The sequence below is a fragment of the Delphinapterus leucas genome, chromosome 5 (genome assembly GCF_059928025.1).
Source record: "Delphinapterus leucas isolate spDelLeu-1000000601 "Yukka" chromosome 5, BTC_Dleu_Yukka2, whole genome shotgun sequence".
In the NCBI taxonomy this organism is placed as follows: domain Eukaryota; kingdom Metazoa; phylum Chordata; class Mammalia; order Artiodactyla; family Monodontidae; genus Delphinapterus; species Delphinapterus leucas.
In genome coordinates, this window is record NC_143133.1 from 104,706,629 (window position 1) to 104,731,516 (window position 24,888).

At 42.1% G+C, this 24,888-nt stretch overlaps 1 protein-coding gene across 11 annotated transcripts in view; it reads right to left on the reverse strand.

The window, feature by feature from the left end:
• The window catches only part of TMEM131L (transmembrane 131 like), a 159,665-nt gene that overhangs the window by 62,194 nt on the left and 72,583 nt on the right, over window positions 1–24,888 (reverse strand). For 8 of the 11 annotated variants that reach the window (XR_016393367.1, XM_089912304.1, XM_089912302.1 and 5 more), the window contains 4 exons: window positions 24,497–24,565; window positions 20,134–20,257; window positions 18,683–18,799; window positions 17,727–17,837 (listed from right to left, as the gene is read on the reverse strand). Coding sequence is in view for 10 of the 11 variants with exons in the window: in XM_089912304.1 (XP_089768430.1) it covers window positions 17,727–17,837; window positions 18,683–18,799; window positions 20,134–20,257; window positions 24,497–24,565 (421 nt within the window). In the remaining variant the exon portion in view is untranslated. Of the gene's footprint in view, window positions 1–4,720; window positions 4,803–17,726; window positions 17,838–18,682; window positions 18,800–20,133; window positions 20,258–24,496; window positions 24,566–24,888 lie in introns of those variants that run through there. The other 3 variants (XM_089912303.1, XM_022599718.2, XM_089912305.1) reach the window with 3 other exon arrangements.

Genomic DNA, 24,888 nt, shown 5'->3' on the forward strand with positions numbered 1-24,888 from the left:
CTGAGGCATGTGGGATCCCAGCTCCTTGATCAAGGATCGAACTTGTACCTCCTGCATTGGGAAGCGAAGTCTCACCACTGGACCGCCAGGGAAGTCCCCTAAGTAGTTTTCACATAAGTGTATGATACTATTTTAGAAGATGGGAAAAGATGTGGTTTGGAGGGGTTAAATGACTTATCGAAGGTCCGAAGGTTAGTTAGTAGAAAAACAGAAAAAAAAAAAAAAAATAGCAGGTCTTTTAACGTAAGTCATCAGTATTTTTTCCAAGTAAATCTGAACGGGCCAAGTCTATTTCTCCTAGGTACTTAAAAGCCTAAAAACTCTTCAGCATGAAAATATGTCTTAGAAAACCATACCAGGAGATAATGTAACAGTCCAGAAAATAGCCCTGTTAAGACTTCTTTTGTACGGCATGTATTTTGCGGAGAAGAAGTATGAATTTAGGGAATGGGATGAAAGAGAAAAAAAAATCACCTTCCTCTACTTGCTAAAAAATTGGTCTTTGTGTACCAGGCCAGGGGCAGAGTGTGATTCCGGGGGTCTGTGTGCAATTAAACAGGAAAGAAAATGATAGACAAAGTTCTAAGTCATCTGAGATGACTTTCACTAACAAGAGTAAACCATAACCTGACAAGAGTATATGAGAGTCTATAATGCATTAATCCAGAGAGAATGAACAACAGATTTGAAATTATGATGTTCCCAGTATTGATCACATATGAAAACCGTTTATTTCAGGAACATAATGTATGAAATATAAAAAAAATTACTTAGATATATCCCAACCTGAGAGTTCTCCTTCTCATTTTTCTTCCCTTTCACAATTCTGAATGCTAAATTGTAGAGGCGCTTACAAAGGTAAGTCTCTTATACCCACGTGTGTCTCAGTTAGGAACACAGAGCCCACATAAGCCATGTGACCATTCCAGCCAGTGGCCCACACATATGGTGCTACGTACAATACAGCAAATCATTTTGTATAAAATGAGTGCTTTCCTGGGTCCCTTCTACACAACACTCACACTCTTTAACTGAACTCCTAATTTAGTGTCTCCTGCATAACAGACAGGCTCAGCTGAGTTCGGTTGCTTCACCCTAATATTAACCATCAGTTGTGTTTCAGCCCTCACCACTACCACTAACCTTCTGGTTCTCAGATCTGTAACCACTGAAACAATATCAGATCTGTAACCACTGACACAATATCAGACCCACTCACGAAAATATTTGTAAAACCCTAAGAACTGGCTGAAATGAGTTGTTTTTATTTGTTTTAAGGGAAAAAGGGTTGACTATTAGCCATGAAAAGGAACGAAATTGGGTCACTTGTAGACATATGGATGGACCTATAGTCTGTCATACGGAGTGAGGTGAGCCAGAAAGAGAAAAACAAGTACCGTATATTAACGCATACATGTGGAATCTAGAAAAATGGTACAGATGAACCTATTTCCAGGGCAGGAATAGAGATGCAGACATAGAGAACGGACATGTGGACACAGTGGGGGAAGAGGAGGGTGGGATGAATTGGGAGATTAGGACAGACATATATACACTACCATGCATAAAATAGATAGCTAGTGGGAACAAGCTATAAAGCACAGGAAGCTCAGCTCAGTGCTCTGTGATGACCTAGACAGGTGGGATGGGGGGTGGGGTGGGAGGGAGGTCCAAGAGGGAGGGGATATATGTACAATGAAGCTGATTCACTTCATCGTACAGCAGAAACTAACACAACATTGTAAAGCTGTTAGACTCCAGTTAAAAAAGAAAAGTGAATAGTACTTGGTCAGAGCAACAGAGTTCTTTCTAATATATAATTTAATATTAGACATAAATAAAAATCAATTTTATCATTAAAGAAAAGCACATGTATCACATTTTTCCTTATCCACATCTTTTTTAAAAAGGCAGTGTGGCCAAGTGGCTTTGCAGTCAACATGGACTGAAGATGAAACCTTGGGGATAATCCCTACCTTTTCCAAGACTCAGCTTCCTCTTGTATAAGACAGTTAATGGACTCACAGCCATGCTACCAGCATTAAATGTGATACATATGCCAATCACAGTGCATGAAGCAGGCCCTCAAAAGGGAGCATTAGCTTTTTCATTCACAATTCATGCATTCATTTAGTAAAATTCCACAACGAATCATTTAAATGCTTCTAGGAAGCATTTTCCCCACATCAAAGTTGTTAGAAGGGAAACTCCTCTTCCCCAGTCCTTTGGTTTCCAAGAGAAGGGATTTTTTGTCTTAAACGTTTCAAATTCTTCTTGTCTTATTTCATAAATGGTTCAGAACCCAAGAAAAGAGAGAAGGGTCATTTACTGCACACCATCTCCCACCCCCCTGAAATGTGCCAAAAACCATTAAAGACAAAACACAATGTGGAGAACAAGTTAACACTGAAATATTAATACTTTTGGTTGGACCAAGTGGCAGTGGCCTGCGTTGTGCAATACCCTGGACTTTTACACTTTGGCAGCTGGCCCTTAACGACCACAACCTGGGCTGGCAGTTCCAGGACAGCCATGTGGGATTTCCACCTTGGTAGGTCATGCAGCGTACAGAAGTGCGATCCAAAGACAAGCAGCTATTTTTATACAATTGGCTGCCGCTGGGCCTAAAGCAAATGGCAAGTGAGCCCTGAAGGCCTGGCTCAGCCCTTGAGCTTGGACCCACACTCGGCCCAAGTTCAGGCTCTGTGATGCAGGCTGCTGTGGCTTGCCCTTGAGTAATACAGCACGGCTTTGACCTAAGTAAGCATGGCACAGACAAGGATGTGAAAGAAAGGGTGTTGCAGTGGAAAACAGTACAGTGGTCCCTCAAAACTTTAAACACAGAATTAAAATATCCAGCAGTTCTGCTCCTGGGTTTACACCCAAAAGTGACAGGAGGGGCTTGAACAGGTATTTGTACACCTATATTCACAGCAGCATTACACATAGTAGCCAAGTGGAAACATCCCGAAATCCACCAATGGATGAATGAATAAACAAAACACGGGATATATATACAGTGGAATATTATTCAGCCTTAAAAGGGAAGGGAGGACTTCCCTGGTGGCGCAGTGGTTAAGAACCCGCCTGCCAATGCAGGGGACAGGGGTTCGAGCCCTGGTCTGCGAAGATTCCACATGCCGCGGAGCAACTAAGCCCGTGCACCACAACTACTGAGACTGCGCTCTAGAGCCCACAAGCCACAACTACTGAGCCCACATGCCACAACTACTGAAGTCCGCACATCTAGAGCCCGTGCTCCACAACAAGAGAAGCCACCACAATTAGAAGACCGCGCACCACAACAAAGAGTAGCCCACGCTCTCTGCAACTAGAGAAAAGCCCACGCGCAGCAATGAAAACCCAATGCAGCCAAAAATTAATTAATTAATTTTTAAAAAGGGAAAGGAAGGGAATTCTGATGCCTGCTACAACATGGAGGAACCTTGTGAGCTAAGTGAAATACGTCAGTCACGAAAGGACAAATACTGTATGAGTCCATGTACGAGGGGACCTAGAATATTCAAATTCATAGAAACAGAAAGTAGAATAATGTTTATTAGGGGCTGAGAGGAGTGGGTAATGAGGAATCACTGCTTAATGGGGGACAGAGTTTCAGTCTGGGCAGACGAAAAAGTTCTGGAAGTGGACAGTGGCCATGGCTGCATAGCACTGTGAGTATAATTAATGCCACTGAACTGTACACTTTAAAACGGTTAAAATGGTAAATTCTGTGCTATGCATATTTTACCACAAGAAAAGAAAAGCGAAAAGGCAGGGAAGGAAAAACAAAACAAAAACAAAATGGTGTCCCAGTCAGGGCTCTCCTCAAAATAGAGAGAGCTTCCAGAATACTATCTGGTGCTTCTATAGCCCGATCTTGAAGAAACTGTGTTGGGTCCAACTCCAGGCAAGCGGTATAGATAGGCTGCTCCAAATTCTGTTCCTTTTTATGCCTTATCTTTATGGATACGAGTCGGAACTGTGAGAAGGTTTATTTTAAGTTCATGTGGTTGGTCCACAGACTCAAGAGTTCCCCTCCAAATCCCTGGCCCTACAGCTATTAATCACCTAAATGCTAACCGCTGCTTCAGATTTTCAAGATCCAAAGTGGAAGATACATAGATGGGGGCAGATTTTAAGAAGCAATAAGGATAATCTTATTAAAGAGATATGCTGTCATCTTGGGTTGAGTCAGAAAAGCAATTTGACAAAATTATTGCATGCACAAAGAAGGCAACCACTAAGGGCTGTCCTTGGAATGATTAGGCTCATTCCGGAAATCAGAAAGGTGCTAGAAGCTTAGAGCTTAGAACACTCTCTCATCTTCCTATCAGGACGAGAAGAACAAAAACAAAACAGCAAAAATAAGCAAGGCAGGTTGATGAAACAGGAGGCAGAGGGGGCCACCCTTTGGAGAAAGGTTGACATCTTGGGGCATAACTGGACAGAGCTGCAACAGAAAAGGAGACCATGACACCCGGTTCAACAGACAGAGACAGGGACAGCCTGGAGTCTAACTCAAGTGAGGGAGCAATATCTTTGTGCTTGTTTGAGCCTTAAAAAAAAAAAAAAACCTCTAATAAAGGAAGACAAGTGAGATCTCAGAGGACTGGAATTGCTCCTCCTAAAGGAACCAGGATTCAGTTCTAGGAACTGTGGAGAAACACACTTCTAAAGCCAGGTACAAAACCCACAGTGAGAGCAACTGAGGACCTACCTGCATCTCCAAAGACTGACACAGCTCTACCAAGGGTTACACAAACTCTGGACAGGCTGTGAGGGGTGGGGGTAGCAGTGGAGATCGGAGATCAGACGAAGATGCTCGAAGCACAGCAGGTGGAGGGACTGTCACCGCCTGTGCCCTGAGGGAACACACTTGCAAAGTTTATGGAATTAGGACTCAGTCTAAGAGAAGGCACAGCATCGAGGAAACCTACTAAAGGGGAACCAGGGAGAACAAGACAGACTGATGCCAGCCCTAGATTAGATGCTGGTCTATTGGGAGAGCGTCTCCGATGTAAGAGCACCCAATGCAGGGAATAGAAGAAGATTCGGCAGCCCCAGAACTTAGCAACTGTATCTCTCTTGCCTTGGGAGAAATCACAAGAAAATATCTAGAGGAACACCTAGAGGAAAAAATAGATTTAGACCAAAAAGGAAAGAAAAAGGTTTAAAAAAAAGAAAAAGGAATGCAGCAATTCCAGCAAACAGCAGTAGCTTACAAGCATTAGGGAAAAAGAGACCGGCAAAAGCAGCTGGTTAAACAGCAAGAAACTCATCTAAGCCTCCCTGACAGGAAAAGGGGACAGGAAGAGACCAGCACATCCTGCAGGCAGAACACAGCCTAGAGACAAAGAAGGGCACACGCACAAGCTGGAGGAGACAGCGCGGGGCTCGGGGGCCAGGAGCTACCTGCACTGGGCCCCAAGCTCCCCAAGTGTCAACAGCAGTTCCCCGCCAGGAATCTGCTGCGAACAAGCTCCACTTGAAACAAGCCAGACGAAAAGGGAAAAACCTTCCCAAAGAAGCAGGTTCCAGAAGCCTCTGTGTGCTCCTGGTAAGAGGCAACGGAAACCACACCACAAACAGGTCTCAAAGTCCCCACCCACAGATGCTCCATCCCTTAACAAAGCGGGGACACCACTCAGCACAGGAGTGCCGGAATCAAGGGCTCCCTGCAAAGAGGAGAGGACAGACATGCCTGGTGACTGGACTGCCCCACCACAAGGCTCTGACTCTGAGCACAGACCCGAGAATCTGAGCATCTCGGTGTCACTTCCGAAGAGAGGAGGTGGCTCCTCCCCAAACTCGCCTCCAGACAGACAACCTCTGCCCATAGAGTTTAAGGGCGCAGGTCTTGGCCTCAGAACAACTGGCATGAGCTGAAGCTGAAACCAAGGTGATGGTTTCAGCCTTCCATCCCTGTCTTTGGCAAAGATGAAGTACTGGGAACAATCCTGCCCAAAATTAGTGCCTTGAGGGCTGGGGGGCGTGTTTTCCAAACTTGGTGGATGTAAGGTTGATAATCTAATATTCCTGTGTGTCTTGTTAAGATTCTAGACTCGGGCTTCCCTGGTGGTGCAGTGGTTAAGAATCTGCCAATGCAGGGGACACGGGTTTGAGCCCTGGTCCAGAGAGATTCCACATGCCGCGGAGCAACTAAGCCCGTGCGCCACAACTACTGAAGCCGGTGTGCCTAGAGCCCGTGCTCCACAACAAGAGAAGCCACTACAATGAAAAGCCCACACACCACCACGAAGAGTAGCCCCCGCTCGCCATGACTAGAGAAAGCCCGCATGCAGCAAAGAAGACCCAACACAGCCAGAAATAAAATAAAAGAAATAAATAAATTTATTTTTTAAAAAAAAAAGATTCTAGACTCAAGCTCCACTTGAAGCAAGCAGAGACAAGAGAGACTTAGTGTTGAACTACTGTAATTTCTGAGAAGCCCTGGGGAAGGGCTGGCGGGGGGCTTTCCGAGAAGTCCTGGGCGGGTGTGGGGGGAGTTACCCCAGCTGCACACAGGCATGGAGAAGCTCTCTGGCTAAGACCAAAAAAAAAAAATAAATAGGAATTAGGGAGGACTTCAAATTCTCTGCATGTTAACTCACAGGCCAACATAATTTGATGTGGGACTAGAACCTTGAACTTTCATGTCTTGCCAAGGATTACTTCTCTGAATTTTAAATTTCTCCCTGAGAGTTTCGTAATAGGAGAGGGTTTATATATAAAAACTTTTTTAAGTGATACATGCATTTTAGCTATGTGCCAGATACTAGGTTCTAAGCTTTCTACATGTATTCATTTATTCAATAACTATAGCACTCCTATGAGGTAGCGCTATTGTCTGTTTTATAGATAAACTGAGACATGAAAGGGTTAGGTAAACTAGCCAAGACCACTCAGGACCAAGACTTTTACCCAGGTGGCCTGGTTTTAGAATTCACTTTCTTATTCACTTCACTATACAGTTCTGTGATGGGGCATCCTTATAAGGCTGGGTTGTTTTTTGTTTTTGTTTTTTTTTTTGGAGTATCTTAATTCTGTTATTTGATCCCCTTTCAAAGCTCTGGTAAGCTTTATTGGATACTTGAAAAGAATTCGGGATGGGAAACAGATGAGGATATGAACTTCAGACCTGGGGCACAGTGTGGCTTTGGAGCAGATTATTGATGAATTATTATAATGCATCTCAGAGCTTTCCAGGGGAAAACTCAACTGTGCATCCCAGTGGTCCACAGAGGATCGACAAAGCAGGGCTGGTACCAGTGGGAGAAGGAACAGGCTCAGGAAGGCAGGAGCACGGCCACGGGAAGTCTGCTCATCTCCGTGCAGAGAGGGAGGGCCATGGGCTTAACAACGGGTAAGCCCAAAGGGTCGAAAGTCCAAAACTGAGGAGCGGTATTAGGAAAGTAAACACTAAACACTAAATACTCCTGATACTCCTGTTCCTTTGCCCCAAGCCTTCCTCTCCCCTCAAGGTAGAGGCAGTTGCCTATTAGTGAGCCACAGACAATGACCCTGCAGTGCAGGCAGGGTGACAGGGCGGGGGCTATTGGAGGAGTTGGTTTCTTTTCTCCTTCTCTCTGTGTCCTGGGTAATGGTGTTTGTCCTTGATTCAAACATCCCTTCCATAAGAGGAAATGCAGATGGTCAACAGGCACGTGAAAAGATGAATGCTAATCATCAGGGAAATGGAAGTCAAAACTGCAATGAGATTATCACCTCACACCTGACAGAATGGCTATCCTCAAAAAGAGCACAAATAACCAAACGCTGGTGAGCATGTGCAGAAAAGGGAACCCTGTTACACTGGTGGAGGGGATGTAAGTTGGTGCAGCCACTGTGGAAAATAGTATGGAGGTTTCTCTAAAAACTAAAAATAGAACTACCACATGACCCAGCAATTCCACTCTTGGGTATATATCCGAAAAATACTAATTTGACAAGATACATACACCCCAATGTTCATAGCAGTTTTATTTACAATTGTCAAAATACGGAAGCAAACTAACTGTCCAACAACAGATGAATGGATATGGATAAAGATGTGGTATATATATATATATATATATACACACACACAATGGAATACTACTAGCCATGAAGAAGAATGAACTGTTGCCATTTGCAACAATATGGATGGACTTGGGGGGTATTACGCTAAGTGAAGTAAGTCAGACAGAGAAAGACAAATACTGTATGATTTCACTTATCTGAAACACAAAACAAACTAGTGAATAAAACAAAAAAGAAGCAGACTCCCAGATATAGAGAACAAACTAGTGGTTACCAGTGGGGAAAGGAAAGAGAGGAGGGGCAAGACAGAGGTAGGGGATTAAGAGGCATAAACTATCATGTGTAAAATAAGCTACAAGGGCACACTGTGCGACACAGGGAATAAAGCCGATATTTTATAATAAGTATAAATGGAGTATAACCTTTAAAAATTGTGAATCACTATATTGTACACCTGTAACTTATGTAATATTGTACATCAGCTATACTTCAACTAAAAAAAAAGTCCCTTCCCATGGGCCACACCACAGTCTACCTGGGGGCCGGGAGTTAGCAACTCTGACCCTCTTACGTCAGCTGACACAGAATGTGGCTTATCAGTAATATAAATTTAGTTTTCTAGCTTCTGATTCTTATATAGCCACCAGTTCAGAACCTGAGGAAGAGAGGTGCTATTTATTGAGCACCTTCAAGTCTTCTAACAAAAGTTTCTGGAATATTCTAATATAGTGAATGTTGGCAGAATTATAATTTCTTGCTTTTTAAGGTCATTTATTCAATGCTCAATCATTTATTTACTATGTGTTCTGTGGCGAGGCTCTGTGCTAGGTGATAAGAAAACAAATACTGGTTAGGACACGATTCCTGCTCTTTAAGGAGCTTATAATCTTATCAAAGGAAAACACATACACAGAAACAAAAGCTTTTGCATACTATCCTTGCTAAGACACGGGTCTCTCAGGGCTTTCAGTAAGGAACTAGTCAATTCTCCAGGAGGCAAAAAAGGGACTAAGCAAGTGCTGAGTTAAAAAGAAGGTCCGAGGGTTTCCCTGGTGGCACAGTGGTTAAGAATCTGCCTGCCAATGCAGGGGACACGGGTTCGAGCCCTGGTCCGAGAAGATCCCACACGCCGCGGAGCGACTAAGCCCGGGCACCACAACTACTGAGCCTGCACTCTAAAGCCTGCGAGCCACAACTACTGAGCCCACATGCCACAACTACTGAGCCCACGCACCTAGAGCCCGTGCTCCGCAACAAGAGAAGCCACAGTGATGAGAACCCCAAGCACCCCAACAAAGAGTAGCCCCCGCTCGCAGCAACTAGAGAAAGCCTGCACGCAGCAATGAAGACCCAACACAGCCAAAAATAAATAAATAAATAAAAATTTTTAAAAAAAGGAGGGGCCGAGAAACTGTTCTCTCCTGGAACACTGTTCTGTCCTGCCCAGAGAGCAGAGATTTGAGAGAAGCAAATGGGGCTGATGGGGGGAGGAAACTCCGCGGGCTGGGGGGTTTGGGGGGCAGGGGGAAGCCAAGGAAAGGGGAACACCCCCACCCCTGGGTACCTCCTGCAGCTTCACCAAGCTTCCTTCCTGTCTCCCATTCACCAGCCCTCTATCTCTTCCCAAACTCCCACTCCACTGAATCATTTTCACTGGAGGCTCCAATGAAAAAAAGAAAAAAATTTAAATTTAAGCAATTTCCTTGCTTTAAAAGCTGCATTCAGAGGCAGGTAGGTTTACAGCATATATTTTCCTAACATACAGTAATAACTCTCCAGAGTCTGACAGACTAACATTTTTGTGTTAAAAAAGGTAACTTTTATCAGGCAAATAAATGTTATTAAATATGTTATGTTCCCACCCAGATTTGGAGGAATTCTTAGCTATCACACCCAGAAAATCTGTGTATTTCATTTAACTTATCCTGTAAGACATCAGGAAAACAGGGCAGCCACAGTGGCCTTTAACCTTTCCCTGTTTTTATTTTCCATCTCCAGATCCTCGTTCAGACTTCTGCAACTTATTTGTTACTGAGAAACCTGCCCCTTTCCATTTCTCCTCTGTCGAACTGTGATTGGAAACGTTCCTTGTCCTCCTTCCCACACTGACTTTATAGCTTCCCTTCCAGACCACCGCACTTACTCGGCAGGGATCAACACCTAGGAGGCGAGTCCCCCGACAGCAACGTGGGGCACCCTCCCCGAGCCTGGCCGGCACCAGGCTCCACGCAGGCTGGCACCGCAGGCCTCTCCAACACCTGTCCCGGGCGGGCGGGCAGGCAGGCACAGGGCCTGACGGCAGCACGCCAAAGCCAGGCTGTGCCAGTCTTAAAAGGGTAGCAACTCCTGGTCTGAAGTGTTATCAGACATCACACACAATCCCCAGAAATAATCTCTCCTGTACACAATCCGGTAACAGGATGCTGCAGACATTCTGAAAAGTTCAGAAAGGAGGTGACAAAATATTCTTCCTGGTCACCTATGTTGAGTGTGACTGTGGTCTTGGGGCTTATTTCTAATTTTTCACTTCTCTGGTTTCCTGTGTTTTCTTATAATTACACTGTAATTTTTTATCGTCACAATCTCCTTTTGAGAGAATTCAATACTATGATACTATGTTAGGACACACAGATCCACTGTTACTTCGTGGGAACTGTGTCGTCGGCTTTCCTCTAATTTAAAACCTCTCTGTGTTTCCCATATTGCCTTATAATTCCACCTTTAACAATAAATATTATTTTACAGTGATTCCAATAATAATAATTTAAGTTCTTTTAACTCTCTGAGACGGGGTTATTGCTATAGTGACCCTATATGCCAGATTCTGAAAGAATGACAATTTCAAATATTGTTTTGTCCAAATAAACCACTGAAACATTCCTCAAATCTCAATGTCTTGGATCCAAAACAACACTAAAGAAAACGTTAAAAAATAAAACTTCTTCTGGGCTTCCCTGGTGGTGCAGTGGTTGAGAGTCCGCCTGCCGATGCAGGGGACACAGGTTCGTGCCCCGGTCCAGGAAGATCCCACGTGCCGTGGAGCGGCTGGGCCCGTGAGCCATGGCCGCTGAGCCTGCGCGTCCGGATCCTGTGCTCCGCAACGGGAGAGGCCACAACAGTGAGAGGCCCGCGTACCGCAAAAAAATAATAATAATAAAAATAAATAAAATTTAAAAATAAAACTTCTTACTTTTTCATGAGCCTAACACAACTCTATTTACATATTACATCCCACCATATACTTTACAGTTACAATCATAGAGTACAGTCTAGCTTATATTCTACTATTCGCTTGTCAGACATTTCTACATAAGCACCATAATTGTAACTTGGAAGAACTACTTAATATTCTACTATGCTGATATATTTAAATTTATCAAATCCTTTTTCGACTGTTGAGGTTTTAGGCTGTTTCTACTGTTTCTGCCATTACAAAAATGCTGCCAAAAAATTTTTTTTCGCATATACCTTTCCTGGAACATGAATTACAAAGTCAACAATATGAAAATCATTACCTGGGAAAAAATTTAAAGCATACTGAGCCAGGACTGCCAATCCCAGCTCTGTCCTCAACCTCCACCAAGTAACCTAAATTCTAAGACCATTCTACAATTTCTAAAATAAGAATAATTACCACCTGCCCTGGTAGTAAATCTGTTGAAGGTCATCTGGTTGATGTGGTGAAAAGGTGAAGTTAGACAAATCTTAGATATTACGACTGGAGATATGCTATTTGGGGCTCTTAACTTGGGTGCCCACTGACTCATCTACCAATGAAAAACTCTGGGGGCTGCCCTCAATATACCAAACACTAAGGTGATGCTGAGATTATGAAAATGAAAAAGAAACAGGCCCGGGCCTAGATAGTCTCATGGAAGAGCAGTGGAGGGAGACAGCCCGGGACACTAAATGTTAAAGCAGCTTTGAACCAAGCGTCGTGGGACCAGAGCAGAGACTGGCCTGGGAACCTGGAGAGGAGGTGATATCTGAACTGGGTCTCAAGGGACAGAATTAGAAGTAAAAGTGGAGTCAGAATGGGGAAAAAGCTTATGAAGGGGAGACAGTCTGTACAAAAGGATGGCATGGTCTAGCAGTGACGGGAGGTTTGTGAGGCCAGAGATGAGAAGAGCAGGGTGGTACCCCCGAGGCTGGAGGAGAAGCTGGACCCAGGTGACGAAGGACCTTGTAGGCCAAGCTTGGATCCTGCAAACAACAGGGACCCAGCAGTGTAGTGACCAGGGAAATAACGAATAGTTTTGTTTAGGAAGACATCACCAGCATGCGCAGCAGGTGCACCGGAGGGGAGAAAGCCTGACTGGGGGATAATCCAGGTGCCAAATGATGACAGGACTGCAACAAAAGCAGAGGGACCTCAGATTCTCACTTCAACCCACTGTCATAGTGACGTCTTGTCTGCTAGGAACGCTCACTCCATAAACGTCAAAACAAATGAAAAAGAAGGGCTAAATGAAAAGGCAAATTAATTCCTCATGTCTGCCCCCTTCTTCCCCTGAGCAGACACACATGTGCAGCGGAGAGGCTGCAATGCACACCCTCCTCTCACTGAACTCAGCCCCTGTGAGAGAACTCCTGGCCAGCACAAATTTAGACAGAAGACTAATCACACAAACACTCTTGGCTTCAGCAGAAGAGTGAGCCATTTAATCCAGTTCGACTGAGCAGGAAAAATGCAAAAGTAAGATATGAATGGACACAAACAAAAAGGACTGGAATGAGCTCATACTACAAAAAGACTGAGATAACCCAACAATTTTTTCACGGGCACCCTAGTTTATTTCACAAGAGGGACACATTTTTTTTTTGTTATTCCAAAAAACAGAGGTCTTGAACCAAGTACAATCTATATGACATTATAAATATTCGCACTCTTTTTCCCCCTATCCATAGAAATAAGATCAAATAAAATGGACATATTTCATCTGACCATTTTCCCTAAATGTACGCTTTCAGAAAAGGAGGATAAAATATAAAACAATGCCCTTTTCAGGGTGCTTTAGTAAAGTTATACTCTGTGACCTGGGGTTGGGCTCTGTCCTGGGGCTTTACAGGTGTTCATTTAACGATCCAACGAGAGACAGTGAGCTCAGTGGAAGGAGCACAGGCTTGGAAAAAGACAGACAGCGGGAGGAAACTGGCTTTTGACCCTCATGGAAGTACTTAATTTTTCCTCCAGTTTGTATCCCTAAAATAAATCCATGGTTTTCTTTACTAGCATTATTTAAATTTGATTTTGTCACAGCTAACTGAATCTTTTAGCAGCTCACGAGACAAGGCCAAGTGCTGCCGCAGTCCCTCTGTGTGAGGTATCACGCGGTAAGCGGCAAGGGTAAGTGAGCCAAAGTGTTCTGATTACATAACTTTCTAGTTGGTACCTTAGGAAGCAGTTTTAAGTATGTGTGAGCAAAGGCCAGTGACAATCCCTGTATCTGAAAGACTCAGGACATATTCATTTCTGCCTAAACCTTCTTGCACTTTAGCTTTCTACCATATGCACTTTCCAGCTCTGTTCTGGAGAAGATTCAGTCATGAGCACTCCTTCCCCCACCCTCCTTCCCTGTTGAGAGAAGAGGCCTCTTGAACTCAGCACCCACCCCAGATTATGGGTTCTGGACCACAGGCAAAAGGTAGACAAAAACACGGGACAGAAAGAATATCAAAATAAAGATACTCCTTTCTGGAAAAGGACAGCCGGCAACCTTACAGCCACTTAAAACACAACTTGAATGCATTTTATGTGTGCAGTTTAAATGCGAAAATATTATAGTCAGGATTTTTTCTGAGGAATGCCATAATTATTTCTTAAGTCTAAATTTTGTAGGTTTTTGTTTTTGTTTCTAGGTGTAGTAAGCCTTGAAAAAAAGACTTTAAAGTTTCTTTTTCTGAATCACTGTAAAAATGAAAGAAGTTTAAATAATTGCCTTTTAAGAAATATTTTTTGATATTTAGACCTCTCAATACTGGGTTCCAACAAAAGATCAGTCAAAAAAATTGAGTTTTACCTTCAAACTCTGAAATGTATTCTACATTATCACGTCATAAGAGAAGGGACACTGTGCTGCGTTCACTGCCCTATCACTTCCTGGAACATTCAAGAAATGATATCTAATAACTAACTGTTGACTGATTGATGGGGGGAGCTATGCTCAACAGGGGCAGCCTTAGACAGTGACTTGACTAAACTCATAGATCCCAGTATAAATGAAAATGGAGAGAATCTACCATTGGGAACAGAGCTGAAGCTGAGACAGTCAAGGAGAACGCCGAGACACTCCAATGGGGGAAGAACTGTCTTTTCAACAAACGGTACTGGGATTACTGGAAATGCATACGAAAAGAATGAACTTGGATCCCGAGCTCACACTATACACTAAAATGAAGTAAAAATGGGTCACAGACCTCACTACAAGAGATGAACTATAAAACTCAGAAGAAAACACAGGAGTAAATCTTTACAACCTTGGACCTTGTTAGATTTGACACTAAAAGCATAAGTGACCAAATAAAAAATAGGTGAACTGGACTTCATCAAAATTAAAGATAAAAAGACAACCTAAAGAATGGGAGAAAAATACATACAAATCATGTACCTGATGAAAGTCTACTATCTAGAATATATAAAGAACACTTACATCTCAACAATAAAAAGACAAATAACCCAATTAAAAAATGGGCAAAGGATCTGAATAGACATTTCTCCAAAGAAGATATAAAAATTATCAAAAAGCACATGAAAAGACGTTCAACATCATTAGTGATTAAGGAAACACAAATAAAAACCACATGAGGTATCACTTCACACCCACTAGGATGGCTATAAAAAACAAAACAAAAAAACAGAAAATAACAAGCCTTGGCAAAGTTGCAGAGAACTGGAATCCTCATATATTGCTGGTGAGATTGTAAAATGATAACAAACACTTTAGAAAACGGTTTGACAATTCCTCAAAATGTGAGACATAGAATTACCGTATGACCCAGCAAAATTCCACCCTTACATAAACACCCAAGAGAACAGAAGACATACGCCCACACAAACTTGTCCATGAATGTTCACAGCGACATTATTCGTAATAGCCAAAAAAACTAAAACAAATCCAAAAAATGAAACCAATTGATAAATGTTTAAACAAAATGTGGTATATGCCTATACAATATATTACTTGGCAATAAAAAGGCAGGAAAGACTGATAACATGGATGAAACTTGAAAACACTATGCTAAGTGAAAGAAGCCAATCACAAAAGACCACACAATTCATTTACATGAAATGTCCAAATTAGACAAATCTATAGAGACAGAAAATAGAGTAACAGTTGCCAGGGACTAAGGCAAAGAAAATGTTCTAAAATTAGACTGTGAGAGAGCGGTGATTGCTGCACGCTCTGTGAGTATACTAACAACCAGCGGGGTATACTTTAAGTGGCTGAATTTTGTTGTATGTGAATCATATCTCGATAAAGCTGCTAAATATAGATAAAAATGCAAAAAAGGAAAAAAGAAACAAAACAGAGTTTCGTACCAGCTAAAGCAGATACAAGAAAAGCCAAGTCACCGCCGTGGTAGGGGGAGCTGGCCAAAACTCGCCTCAGCCCAAGTTCATGGGCCCCTCCAACGGCAGGCCCCGGGCTGGGCCGGGAGGATATGGAAAGCCAAGTCAGGCGGCCCCTGCTTTCATGGGTCTTAAATTCCACGAGTGAAGGAGAGAGTGGCTAAGTAAACACACTATGTGGGCGTGGGATTATTTCACCGGATACGAGTCCTAAGGGGGAAGGAAGTCAGTTGTACTGCGGGCCAACCGAGGTCTGGAACTGAATGGGAGAGACAGCAAGATCCTTGGAGAACTCAAGATGAGAAAGGAAGGATGAAGTGCGGCTTAACTGTGAGAAAAGCTGGGGGAGGGGCGTCTGGGGAAACGGCAGGCACAGAGGTCCAGGGGCAGGAGGGGAAGAGGCAGTGTGAGCAGCAGAGGGAGGGAGGCGGGGGAGGGACAGCGCCAGACCGCGCAAGGCCTTCCAGCCACACGAATGGTTCCGTTTAAGTCCTAAATCCTACTGGAATGCACGGAGAGCAGGTGACTGACGAGGTCCAACTTGCATTTTGGGGAAGAGGACTTGAAAGGGCTGAAGCAGACGCTGGCAGACCAGTTAAGGGGCTGCTACAGTAGCCCAGATGAGGATGGCCCGGATGTGGGGCAGGGCAGAGAGCACCACGGCAAGGACGGGATCTGCCAGGAAGAGTGGATGGCAGGCACGCTCTCATCACACCAAGGCCTCTGAGGGCCTTAATTCCACGTATCCTTAAAGTAAGAGCATTAACTAAGGTAATCTGAACACCCTCCTCGGTTTCAATGCTTTTATCACCACTAACACGGCACCAGGCACTCAAAGCTCTCAGTCACCAGAGAAACCTGGCCATTCCCAGCTGCCCTCCCTCTCCCCTCCTCGCTGAAGGACAGCCCCAAGATAAGGCTGAAAGTGCTCACAGGAAAAGCCCTCGCTGTCAGCACATGCAAATTAAACTTTCTCTAGGCCTTCCAAGCCCTTACAAAATGCAGGTCAGATCACAGCAGTCTCCAGCCTAAAACCTTTCAATACAGTCCCACTGGTTTTAGAACTTAAACCAAATCCAAATTTGCAAATAAAAAGAAATCTTCCTTAAAATCCTGAGGAAGGGCTATTCCATTTTATAAAAAAAGGAAATAGTATGTTAAATCCCTAAGAATGACCTATTGGGTGGCAAAGCACGCAGACATTACATTACAGGTAAATTAATTTTGCTTCTCTCTCCACTGGAATGAGAGCTCCATGGAGACAGAGGTGCCAGACTCATGCCTGGCCCAGAGCAGAGGCGCAGTGAAACTGATGGTGAAGGAAAGCCTGGTTACCATGACCTAGAAGAAGTCCGAGCAGTGGGCTTTCGTTATTCATTAAAAAGAAAGGGTAGGTAAGGTGGTAAGCTTCACAATACGTTGGGTCAAGTGCTTTTGGAATTTCAACAGTTATCCACAGTTGCAGGGAAATATAAATAATCGAAGGGAAAAAACGGCCAACCCTATAAGCGATTAATGAAATACGCATTAAAAGAATGTTAAGGTTCCATTATACACCTACTAAGACATTGAAAACATTTCTCTCCCCTGAGCCACACCCAGGCAGGACTCATGGCAGGAGGGCGGGGAGAGGGAAAGACGCTTGCAGGAATGTCATTACCAGTGACCAGGGAGGGTCTGGCTCCCTGAAAAGCACCCTGGCGAGATTAACAAGCCCTATAAACCGGTTGGTAGTCTTTAACTACAGAATCCTCTTTACAAAATACACCCCAAGGAAACACGTAGTCCAAAAGAGAAATAAAGAAACCTGTAAAATATGTACACGGCCTAATGGTAAAAATAATGCAAAACTGGACACACTGCAAATGACCAACAACAGGACTAAGCAAACTATGGAATATCAACACCGTCGACTATACAGCCGTTAAAAAGGAGTATACGGATTTCACTGACACTTTACATACATACATTCTTTCCATATGTACCAGGATTTTTTCCAAAAGCGGAACATGTTAAAATCCCACTTCTGACTAGGTAAAAAGGTCTGTCTGTACTCTGTGAAAGACACATAAATGTAGAGGCTACAAAGTTTGGTATTTATCAGCATTCAAAATAAATGTCCTACTAAAATCACCTGTGTTTGTGAAAGCTGAACGCTCTGGACCTGTGGAAGCAGAAAGTAAGCATTTGGTAGCTGTTTTACAGACCCTTCTGCAGAGATTCTGCGAGTGCCAATGCCAGACACCTGCAGGGGAAAAAAAAAAATTCTATTACTTTTGAAACACATTTGACGTAGTGCTGAAATACCTTTCCAAAGGAAATCTGTGTTCGTCAACTTGGCCGTCAAGACTATTAATCCAATTATTATATTTATCTTCGTCCCCCAAAAACAAAAATGCAACAAAAGTTGCTGTACTTAAGCTGAATGTTCCTCAGTGCAGCAAATCCCTTCAGAAATAGACAACTTTTCTGATATGGGACCACAAGTTACATGAAATCCTGTAAGAATTAGCCACCAAAGTGATAGATCTTGGCACTTAAATGAAATATGTCACAGATACCGCTTAAGATAAAGATTCCTGACTATTTCTGTGACCAATAACAAAAAGACTCCTCTCCCTCCCTCCCCAGTGCTTTGCCAGAATAGGGAGCTCCCTGGGGACGGGCCCCCAAGCATGCAGTCCGTGTCCCCAGAGCAGAAACAGTCCTGAGCCCGGGAGAGGAGGAGGCAAAACCCCCAGGGGCCGCCCTCACAAGCTTCCTATCCCTGGACTGCTGGAGGTGAGCGTCGTGAGTTTTGAAACCCCATTATATTTTATACTAGAAAACCGTCAGATAGATTTCTCTGTTTTGTTCTGATACCCTTTCGAGATCCAAGGTGCATTCCAGCCGTGCACTTTGCACGAAAGATGGCCACCTGGCCCGTGAGGCAGAGGAAGGAGGAGGGCTGGTTAGCTGGACATCAACTAAGCAGCCTTAGACTTGAATGACATAAACTAGGTGGCAACATTTCCAAAAGGCTTTTCTTTAACACCCAAACTCCTTCATTACGTCAACAGCCAAATATGACCAACAGAAAAAGCTACTTACATGATAAGAAAGAACTCCATGTGAGGAGGTATTAATAAATAAAGAACTTTCAATGCTTCCTTCTTCAGTAGGTAAGAAAATAATTCTGAAGGACGTTTTCCCCATTGCTGGAATTACCTGAAAGAAAGCTACCTCATTAGCCACTTGGAATGGCCCCTCTTTGACAAATTGTCTTTCACAGACTTTCTTCTTGACAATTCCTGTTAACAGATATTTGCGTATTCTTGCACCCTTGATTTATGCATATCATGAATCCCCGAGAATGTCCAAACAGATCAATATCCAACAATCTAAGAGAAAATATCGAAGAACACACCATGGACTTAGGGCAAGACAGCTTTCACCCCGTGTGGAGCCATGTGCCTCATACCTTTCCTTTATTCTCCTCTTCCTCCCCCATGTGTTCAAGGGCCTGTGTCTAACACACTTCCACCTCCACTTAAGTAAAGAGAGCCACCGGTGTACCGACATGTTGCTACTTAGTAAAAGTCAGGGACAGCGTTTATCTGGATGGACTGTCATGATCAAAATACTGGGCTCCCCCTTACTCCACTTCCTGAGTCCCAGTATTAAAAAAATATGGGGATAGTAAGGAAAATAAACTCTAGTAGTAATCTGGATCTTCATTAAAAGCTAAAGACCTTTTAAAAGTTTAAAAATTAAAGTTAACTTGAATTACTAAAATTAAGACTATTAGGGACTTCCCTGATGGTCCGGTGGTAAAGAATCCACCTTCCAATGCAGGGGACGCGGGTTCAATCCCTGGTCGGGGAACTAAGATCCCACATGCCGCGGGGCAACTAATCCCACGCACCACAACTACTGAGCCCACACACCGCAACCAGAGGGAAGCCCGCGCTCCGCAACAAAGAGCCCGCGCACCGCGACGAAGAGTCCGCTTGCCACGATGAAGACCCGACACAGCCAAAAAAATAAATAAATTTTTGAAAAAATTAAATTAAATTAAAACTATTAGAAGATCAGGGTTTTGAGTTCTGTGTTATGGTGCATATTAGCTTCACAAGGAACCACTCACCCCCCTTAGGCCTGTATTCAGAAAAGAGTCCTAACCATCCTAGCACGCTCGCCAGGTGAAGAGATCACCACTGTAAACTTGTACTAGTTACTAAATGCTTCAGCACTGGTAGTCACTACGAGACAAGTAATATTAAGGTTCTTTAAGTATGAAAAAGTCGTATTGAATACACACGCATTACTACCTAGTTTAAATTCGTTAAACTTTTTTTTCCACATAGATAATCAAGAGCCACCAAAATTATGAATCTGAACAACTGAAAAAATAAATGCTAAAGTGAACACATAGAAGGAAAGCATCTGGGTAGCAGAAAAAGGGGAGACAGGCAACAGAAAGTGAAAAAACTACAGGCAAAGAAAGCAAGAAAAGCTGGCAGCCCGCCACAGCACAGCTTCCAAGACGCGTCCACACTCACCCTGCAGTGAACGGGAGGCACATGGAAATGTCCCGCAGCTGTAAACACGGAATTCACCACGACCTCGCTGTCCCTGCTAGGGTTATACGCATAGAGAATCTTCGCTGCAGGGTGTCCCAGGAACCTAGGAGGGGAACAAGGAAAAAACGCAAGGGATTGTATGGTTATAAACAAAATCATCCATCCATCCATATATACACTCTAAACCCAGAAAGCTGTTGAACTTCATTACAAAGTTAAAAGCAACAATCCTATTGTTAATAAAGCATTCTATCCACAAGAGTCAAAAAAATTTTTTAATCCTTTCTTTTACAAGACACTCACGCCAACCCACAGTAGCACCCCAACTGATTTTTGTATTAGAAGAATTCAACCCATCGAGGCCATTGAATGCTTCCAAAAAAACACCTAGGGGGAACTAGGTATCTGTCTGACATGGGTCTCTAATGCAAAAGGAAATATGTTTAGATAAGAAGCTGTACTCACAGAAAAAGCCAATCTTCTTAGGGTTCATTTTCTGAGTAATACACTTAAAGATACTTTTGGGGGGAATGGATTTCAACTGGCAAAGAGACTGTGTTAAGTCTTATAAAAGAAAACTTAATTGTTAAACACCATTCTTCCGAGAAAAATGAAAGCTCTGCAGCACTTTCTAGCTTTGGCTGTTATCCATTTAAAGCATGAGTCTTTCAGAAAACTCTAATGAAAGCTTTGGCTCCTCCATCCACAAACATGCACACAAAAGTGTTACACATACTTTCAAAACTTTCCATGACCCTCAGAGTTAAGAATCTCTGCTCTTCAGCAAATACCCTAACTAATGGAAACCTTGATGTTGAATCTTTTCCACAGGGCTCTCCATCTACAAGGTGGGCTCTGACAAAGGAACTTCAAGAGGAAAGGGGCCAGTTTCTAGCCCAGCTGCCTGGAGCTACCTGCAATGTTCCCTCGAATCGTTTACTCTGATTGCTACTACCCAATACCAAATTCACTCCAGTTAAACCGTGTTGTGATAAATAGAGAGCCAGCAAAAATTTCACTTAAGTCATCTTTCCAGTTTTAACACCCTCAGTGGCAGAGGCCCAAATAAACGGTTCTCTTTAGTATGGCCTAGAAGTGAAACTATATTCTAAATACAGGAAAAAAAATCATCTACATTATGTTTGTGTTTTTCTGATTTTGTTCCAATTTCTCTTATATTAAAAACTAGGGGTTCAGGGTTTCCCAGGTGGCGCAGTGGTTGAGAGTCCGCCTGCCGATGCAGAGGACGCGGGTTCGTGCCCCGGTCTGGGAGGGTCCCGCGTGCCGCGGAGTGGCTGGACCCGTGGGCCATGGCCACTGGGCCTGCGCGTCCGGAGCCTGTGCTCCACGGCGGGAGAGGCCGCAGCCGTGGGAGGCCCGCTGTACCGCAAAAAACAACAACAACAAAAAAAAAACAAAAACAAAAACTAGGGGTTCACAGTTGAATATTAAAAAAAAAACATGTGCTTTAGGAAAAATTAAGTGCATGCTGTTTCTCTTATATACAATAGGATTTCCAAAATACTGTATTAGTGCCATCAAATCCTTGGAATTTTTCTTTCAGCTTTTCCTTCTACTTTTAATCACAAGTCTTAGTTGGAGACTTAGTATGTCCAATATGTATTTTAAAAGTCCTTAACAGCCAGTTACAAATAAAATACAATAAGTGTGATTAAAACGTTGATTTTTTTTTAGAGTGTTCTTAAATAAAACAACTAAAAAATTTTTATACTATCATAGCACCTCAGAAAGCCCTGTGTCAGGAGTACTAGGCTCACATCTGCCTTTTCCCTCAATTAAATTAAATAAATAAGAACTCCCATGATTTTAGGTTTTACGTGAATAATATGAATCAATCAGCAGTTATTAATACTTATCCTCAAAGTTTTTGTTTCCTTCACATAATTGGAATACAAGATTTTTAGTTTCAAAGGATACAAATGTCTCCCTGAGAAACACCTTAAAAAATAAGACCACAAAACTGCAATGTAACAGAGCCCAGTGGCTGTGTCCACCAGAAACCTCATCAGACCTAACAGAGAATGCTGGCTGAAACCTAGTCACCACAGTACTATTTTTATCCTATTTTTTTTTATTCTATTTTTAAAAGTGTTATGAGGATAAGAATTTCCTTCACTAGTGACAACTGGAAGATACTCTATTAATTTAATACTACAAAAGAATGATTAAGATTTCTTATGAATGATTAGCACGTTTAATCTCAGGACCAGCAGAATATTAACCCTTAACATAAACGCTAAGAAGTAGGCAGGGGGCAACTGAATAACATGATCCTGATTCTGCATCCTAGAGGGAAACCAGAACTCTGAGAAGGAATGAGGTTTGCTCAAGGTCAACGCCAAAATAAACAATAGCAAAACCTGACCTAGGGCAGTGAAGAAATGAGAACTCTCTGGTTAAAATGTGTATCTAATGCCTATGGATTAGACCATTTGTTAGATGCAAGGTAAAACTTGGCTAATTTTTTTAAAGTGTTCTGATTTAGGCTATATTTTGTTATTATTGAGTTTTTTTTAACTTCAGCAAAAATAATTTATTCCCATAACCATATCCTGGATCTCAATTATGAGAAAAATAGCATGGTACATGCTGGCTTAGAAATCAAAAGATTTACTCTGTCACTTCCAGTAAAATGACCTTGGGAAAATTGCATTACTTCTCAGCAACAAATATATGAGCATTTGTAGTACATGCTCCAATACAGAGATATTTGGAAATGATTCTCTCTCTTAGACAACACCTACCTCCAATATCCTTCCAGGACTGCGGTTAAGACTCAACTCACAAGAGACATGATTGTACTTTAAGAACTATAAACTACTACATAAACAAAACTGAATTATCCAAAGGTGATTCAAGTCTAAAACTCAGTAACCTTTTCAAATCAAGAACTTTAAACATTTCTTTTCAACATGCTTCCAGCTATTAGAACCAGAAATTGATGTGCAGAGCTAATTAACATACACAGATAATACATACATACATCCAATCATGTGCACTGATGACTGTAGGATATTTTTATATTACTGAAGAGTAAATATACTATGGACAGCCAGTCTCCCATGAACTGGAATTGTTATCCTAATCTAAGTGTATTTACTACTATCCATTTTGTTATATCTACCAATCTGTAACATACACTTTAAAGTAGGTTCTGCACTGAAATTTCTTTTTACAATACTTTTGACAAAAGCAAAGTGAACTCAGAATTTGAAATCAGTGACGTTTGATTATAAAACCTCATTCTTTACCTAAGAATAAAAATATAAAAATTCAAGAACAAAAAAGTAGGCGCCTAGACTCTTGTAAAATCAGCAAGCTCCCTTCGCACTTTTATCACTTCTTCCTTTTACAGACTCTCCTTAAAAAGCTCAACAATGTGCTTTTAAATTTAAAATTCATTATTCTTCATGGCAGCTCTGATATTTTGATGATCAGAAGGAAATGGAAAGAAGGAAACCAGATGAATAAAGGAGAGCACACCAGGAGACCACCACTAACTCACCCCAGATGCTCTCCTAGCACCATGGTTATTTCACTTACATAACTTTTCTTGTAACTGAAAAAAGTTCTTCATAAAACTGAAGTGATGTTCCAGGCTGCTAAAACAAGCAGGGTTTTTAATCCTGAAACACTCTTTTACTTCCACCTCAAAATTCTACTAACGTGAAATTACATCTACTCAGTGCAGCAAAATTCTGCATCCAGGGAGTCTTAACACTTCATTACAACCAACATGAGTCCTGAAGTTCCCTCCTGAGCACAGCTTCACCATTCTCTTCCTTAATTTCTCTGAGTTCCCAGATCAGTCCCTCAACCGACACTCAGATCACATCCCCTTCATCTCATGGTTCTCAACAAGAGGTACTACAAGGAATTACAGCTTCCACGCTGTCTTCCCCACTTAACTTGTTTCCAAAGCCTCAATCATAGTAACTAATGTATGTACAATTTTGAATCCCAAAGCATAAGGAGCAGTAAAAACTGAGTGAATAAGTGAATCTAATTTTAAAAATTCAGAAACCATCAATATGTAGAGTTTTTCGTTATAAAATAACCTGCTTTGTTTCAGAAAAACAAGGACTTACTATCGACTTAAATTATACGGTACATTCATTAAAAACTAAAGAAAGGGCTAAAACAACTCTTACACTCTCCTTTTCACAAAAATGTTCCTTTTCACAAGTTCTAGGATCAATCTCTCTTGATATTATCTATATATTTAAAATATATTTAACATCATACATATACATAAGAGATATCCTGAAAGCAAAGAGTGTAAATAATAAATTACTAAAAATTATAAAGAGAAGATACTTACTGAACTCCAAAATCTAGAACTGATGGCTGAAAATGTAAAGCTTTTCCACTAAATAGCTTGTCTGAGAAGCTAAAAAAGACAAGACAAGACAGATTAATTTTTGTTGTACTTTTAAAATTTGAATGCTGAGTTAAGAGGATATACTTAGGCCGATAGCTCTCATAAGATATAATTTTACTCCCTTATAAAGGAGTCAGAACTAGATTTTAAATGTTAAAGCTGAATTATTTGAAGCCTAATATAATTCTACAGCTGCAAAAATTTACGATACTCTTAGATTATGGTTAGTATAACTTCATACCAAACATATAGATTCTATAAGCATTCAGATAAAAAATGGAGATAGATTTAATTTTTAATAGGCTTCATTTCTGGGCGAATTCAGGAAACAT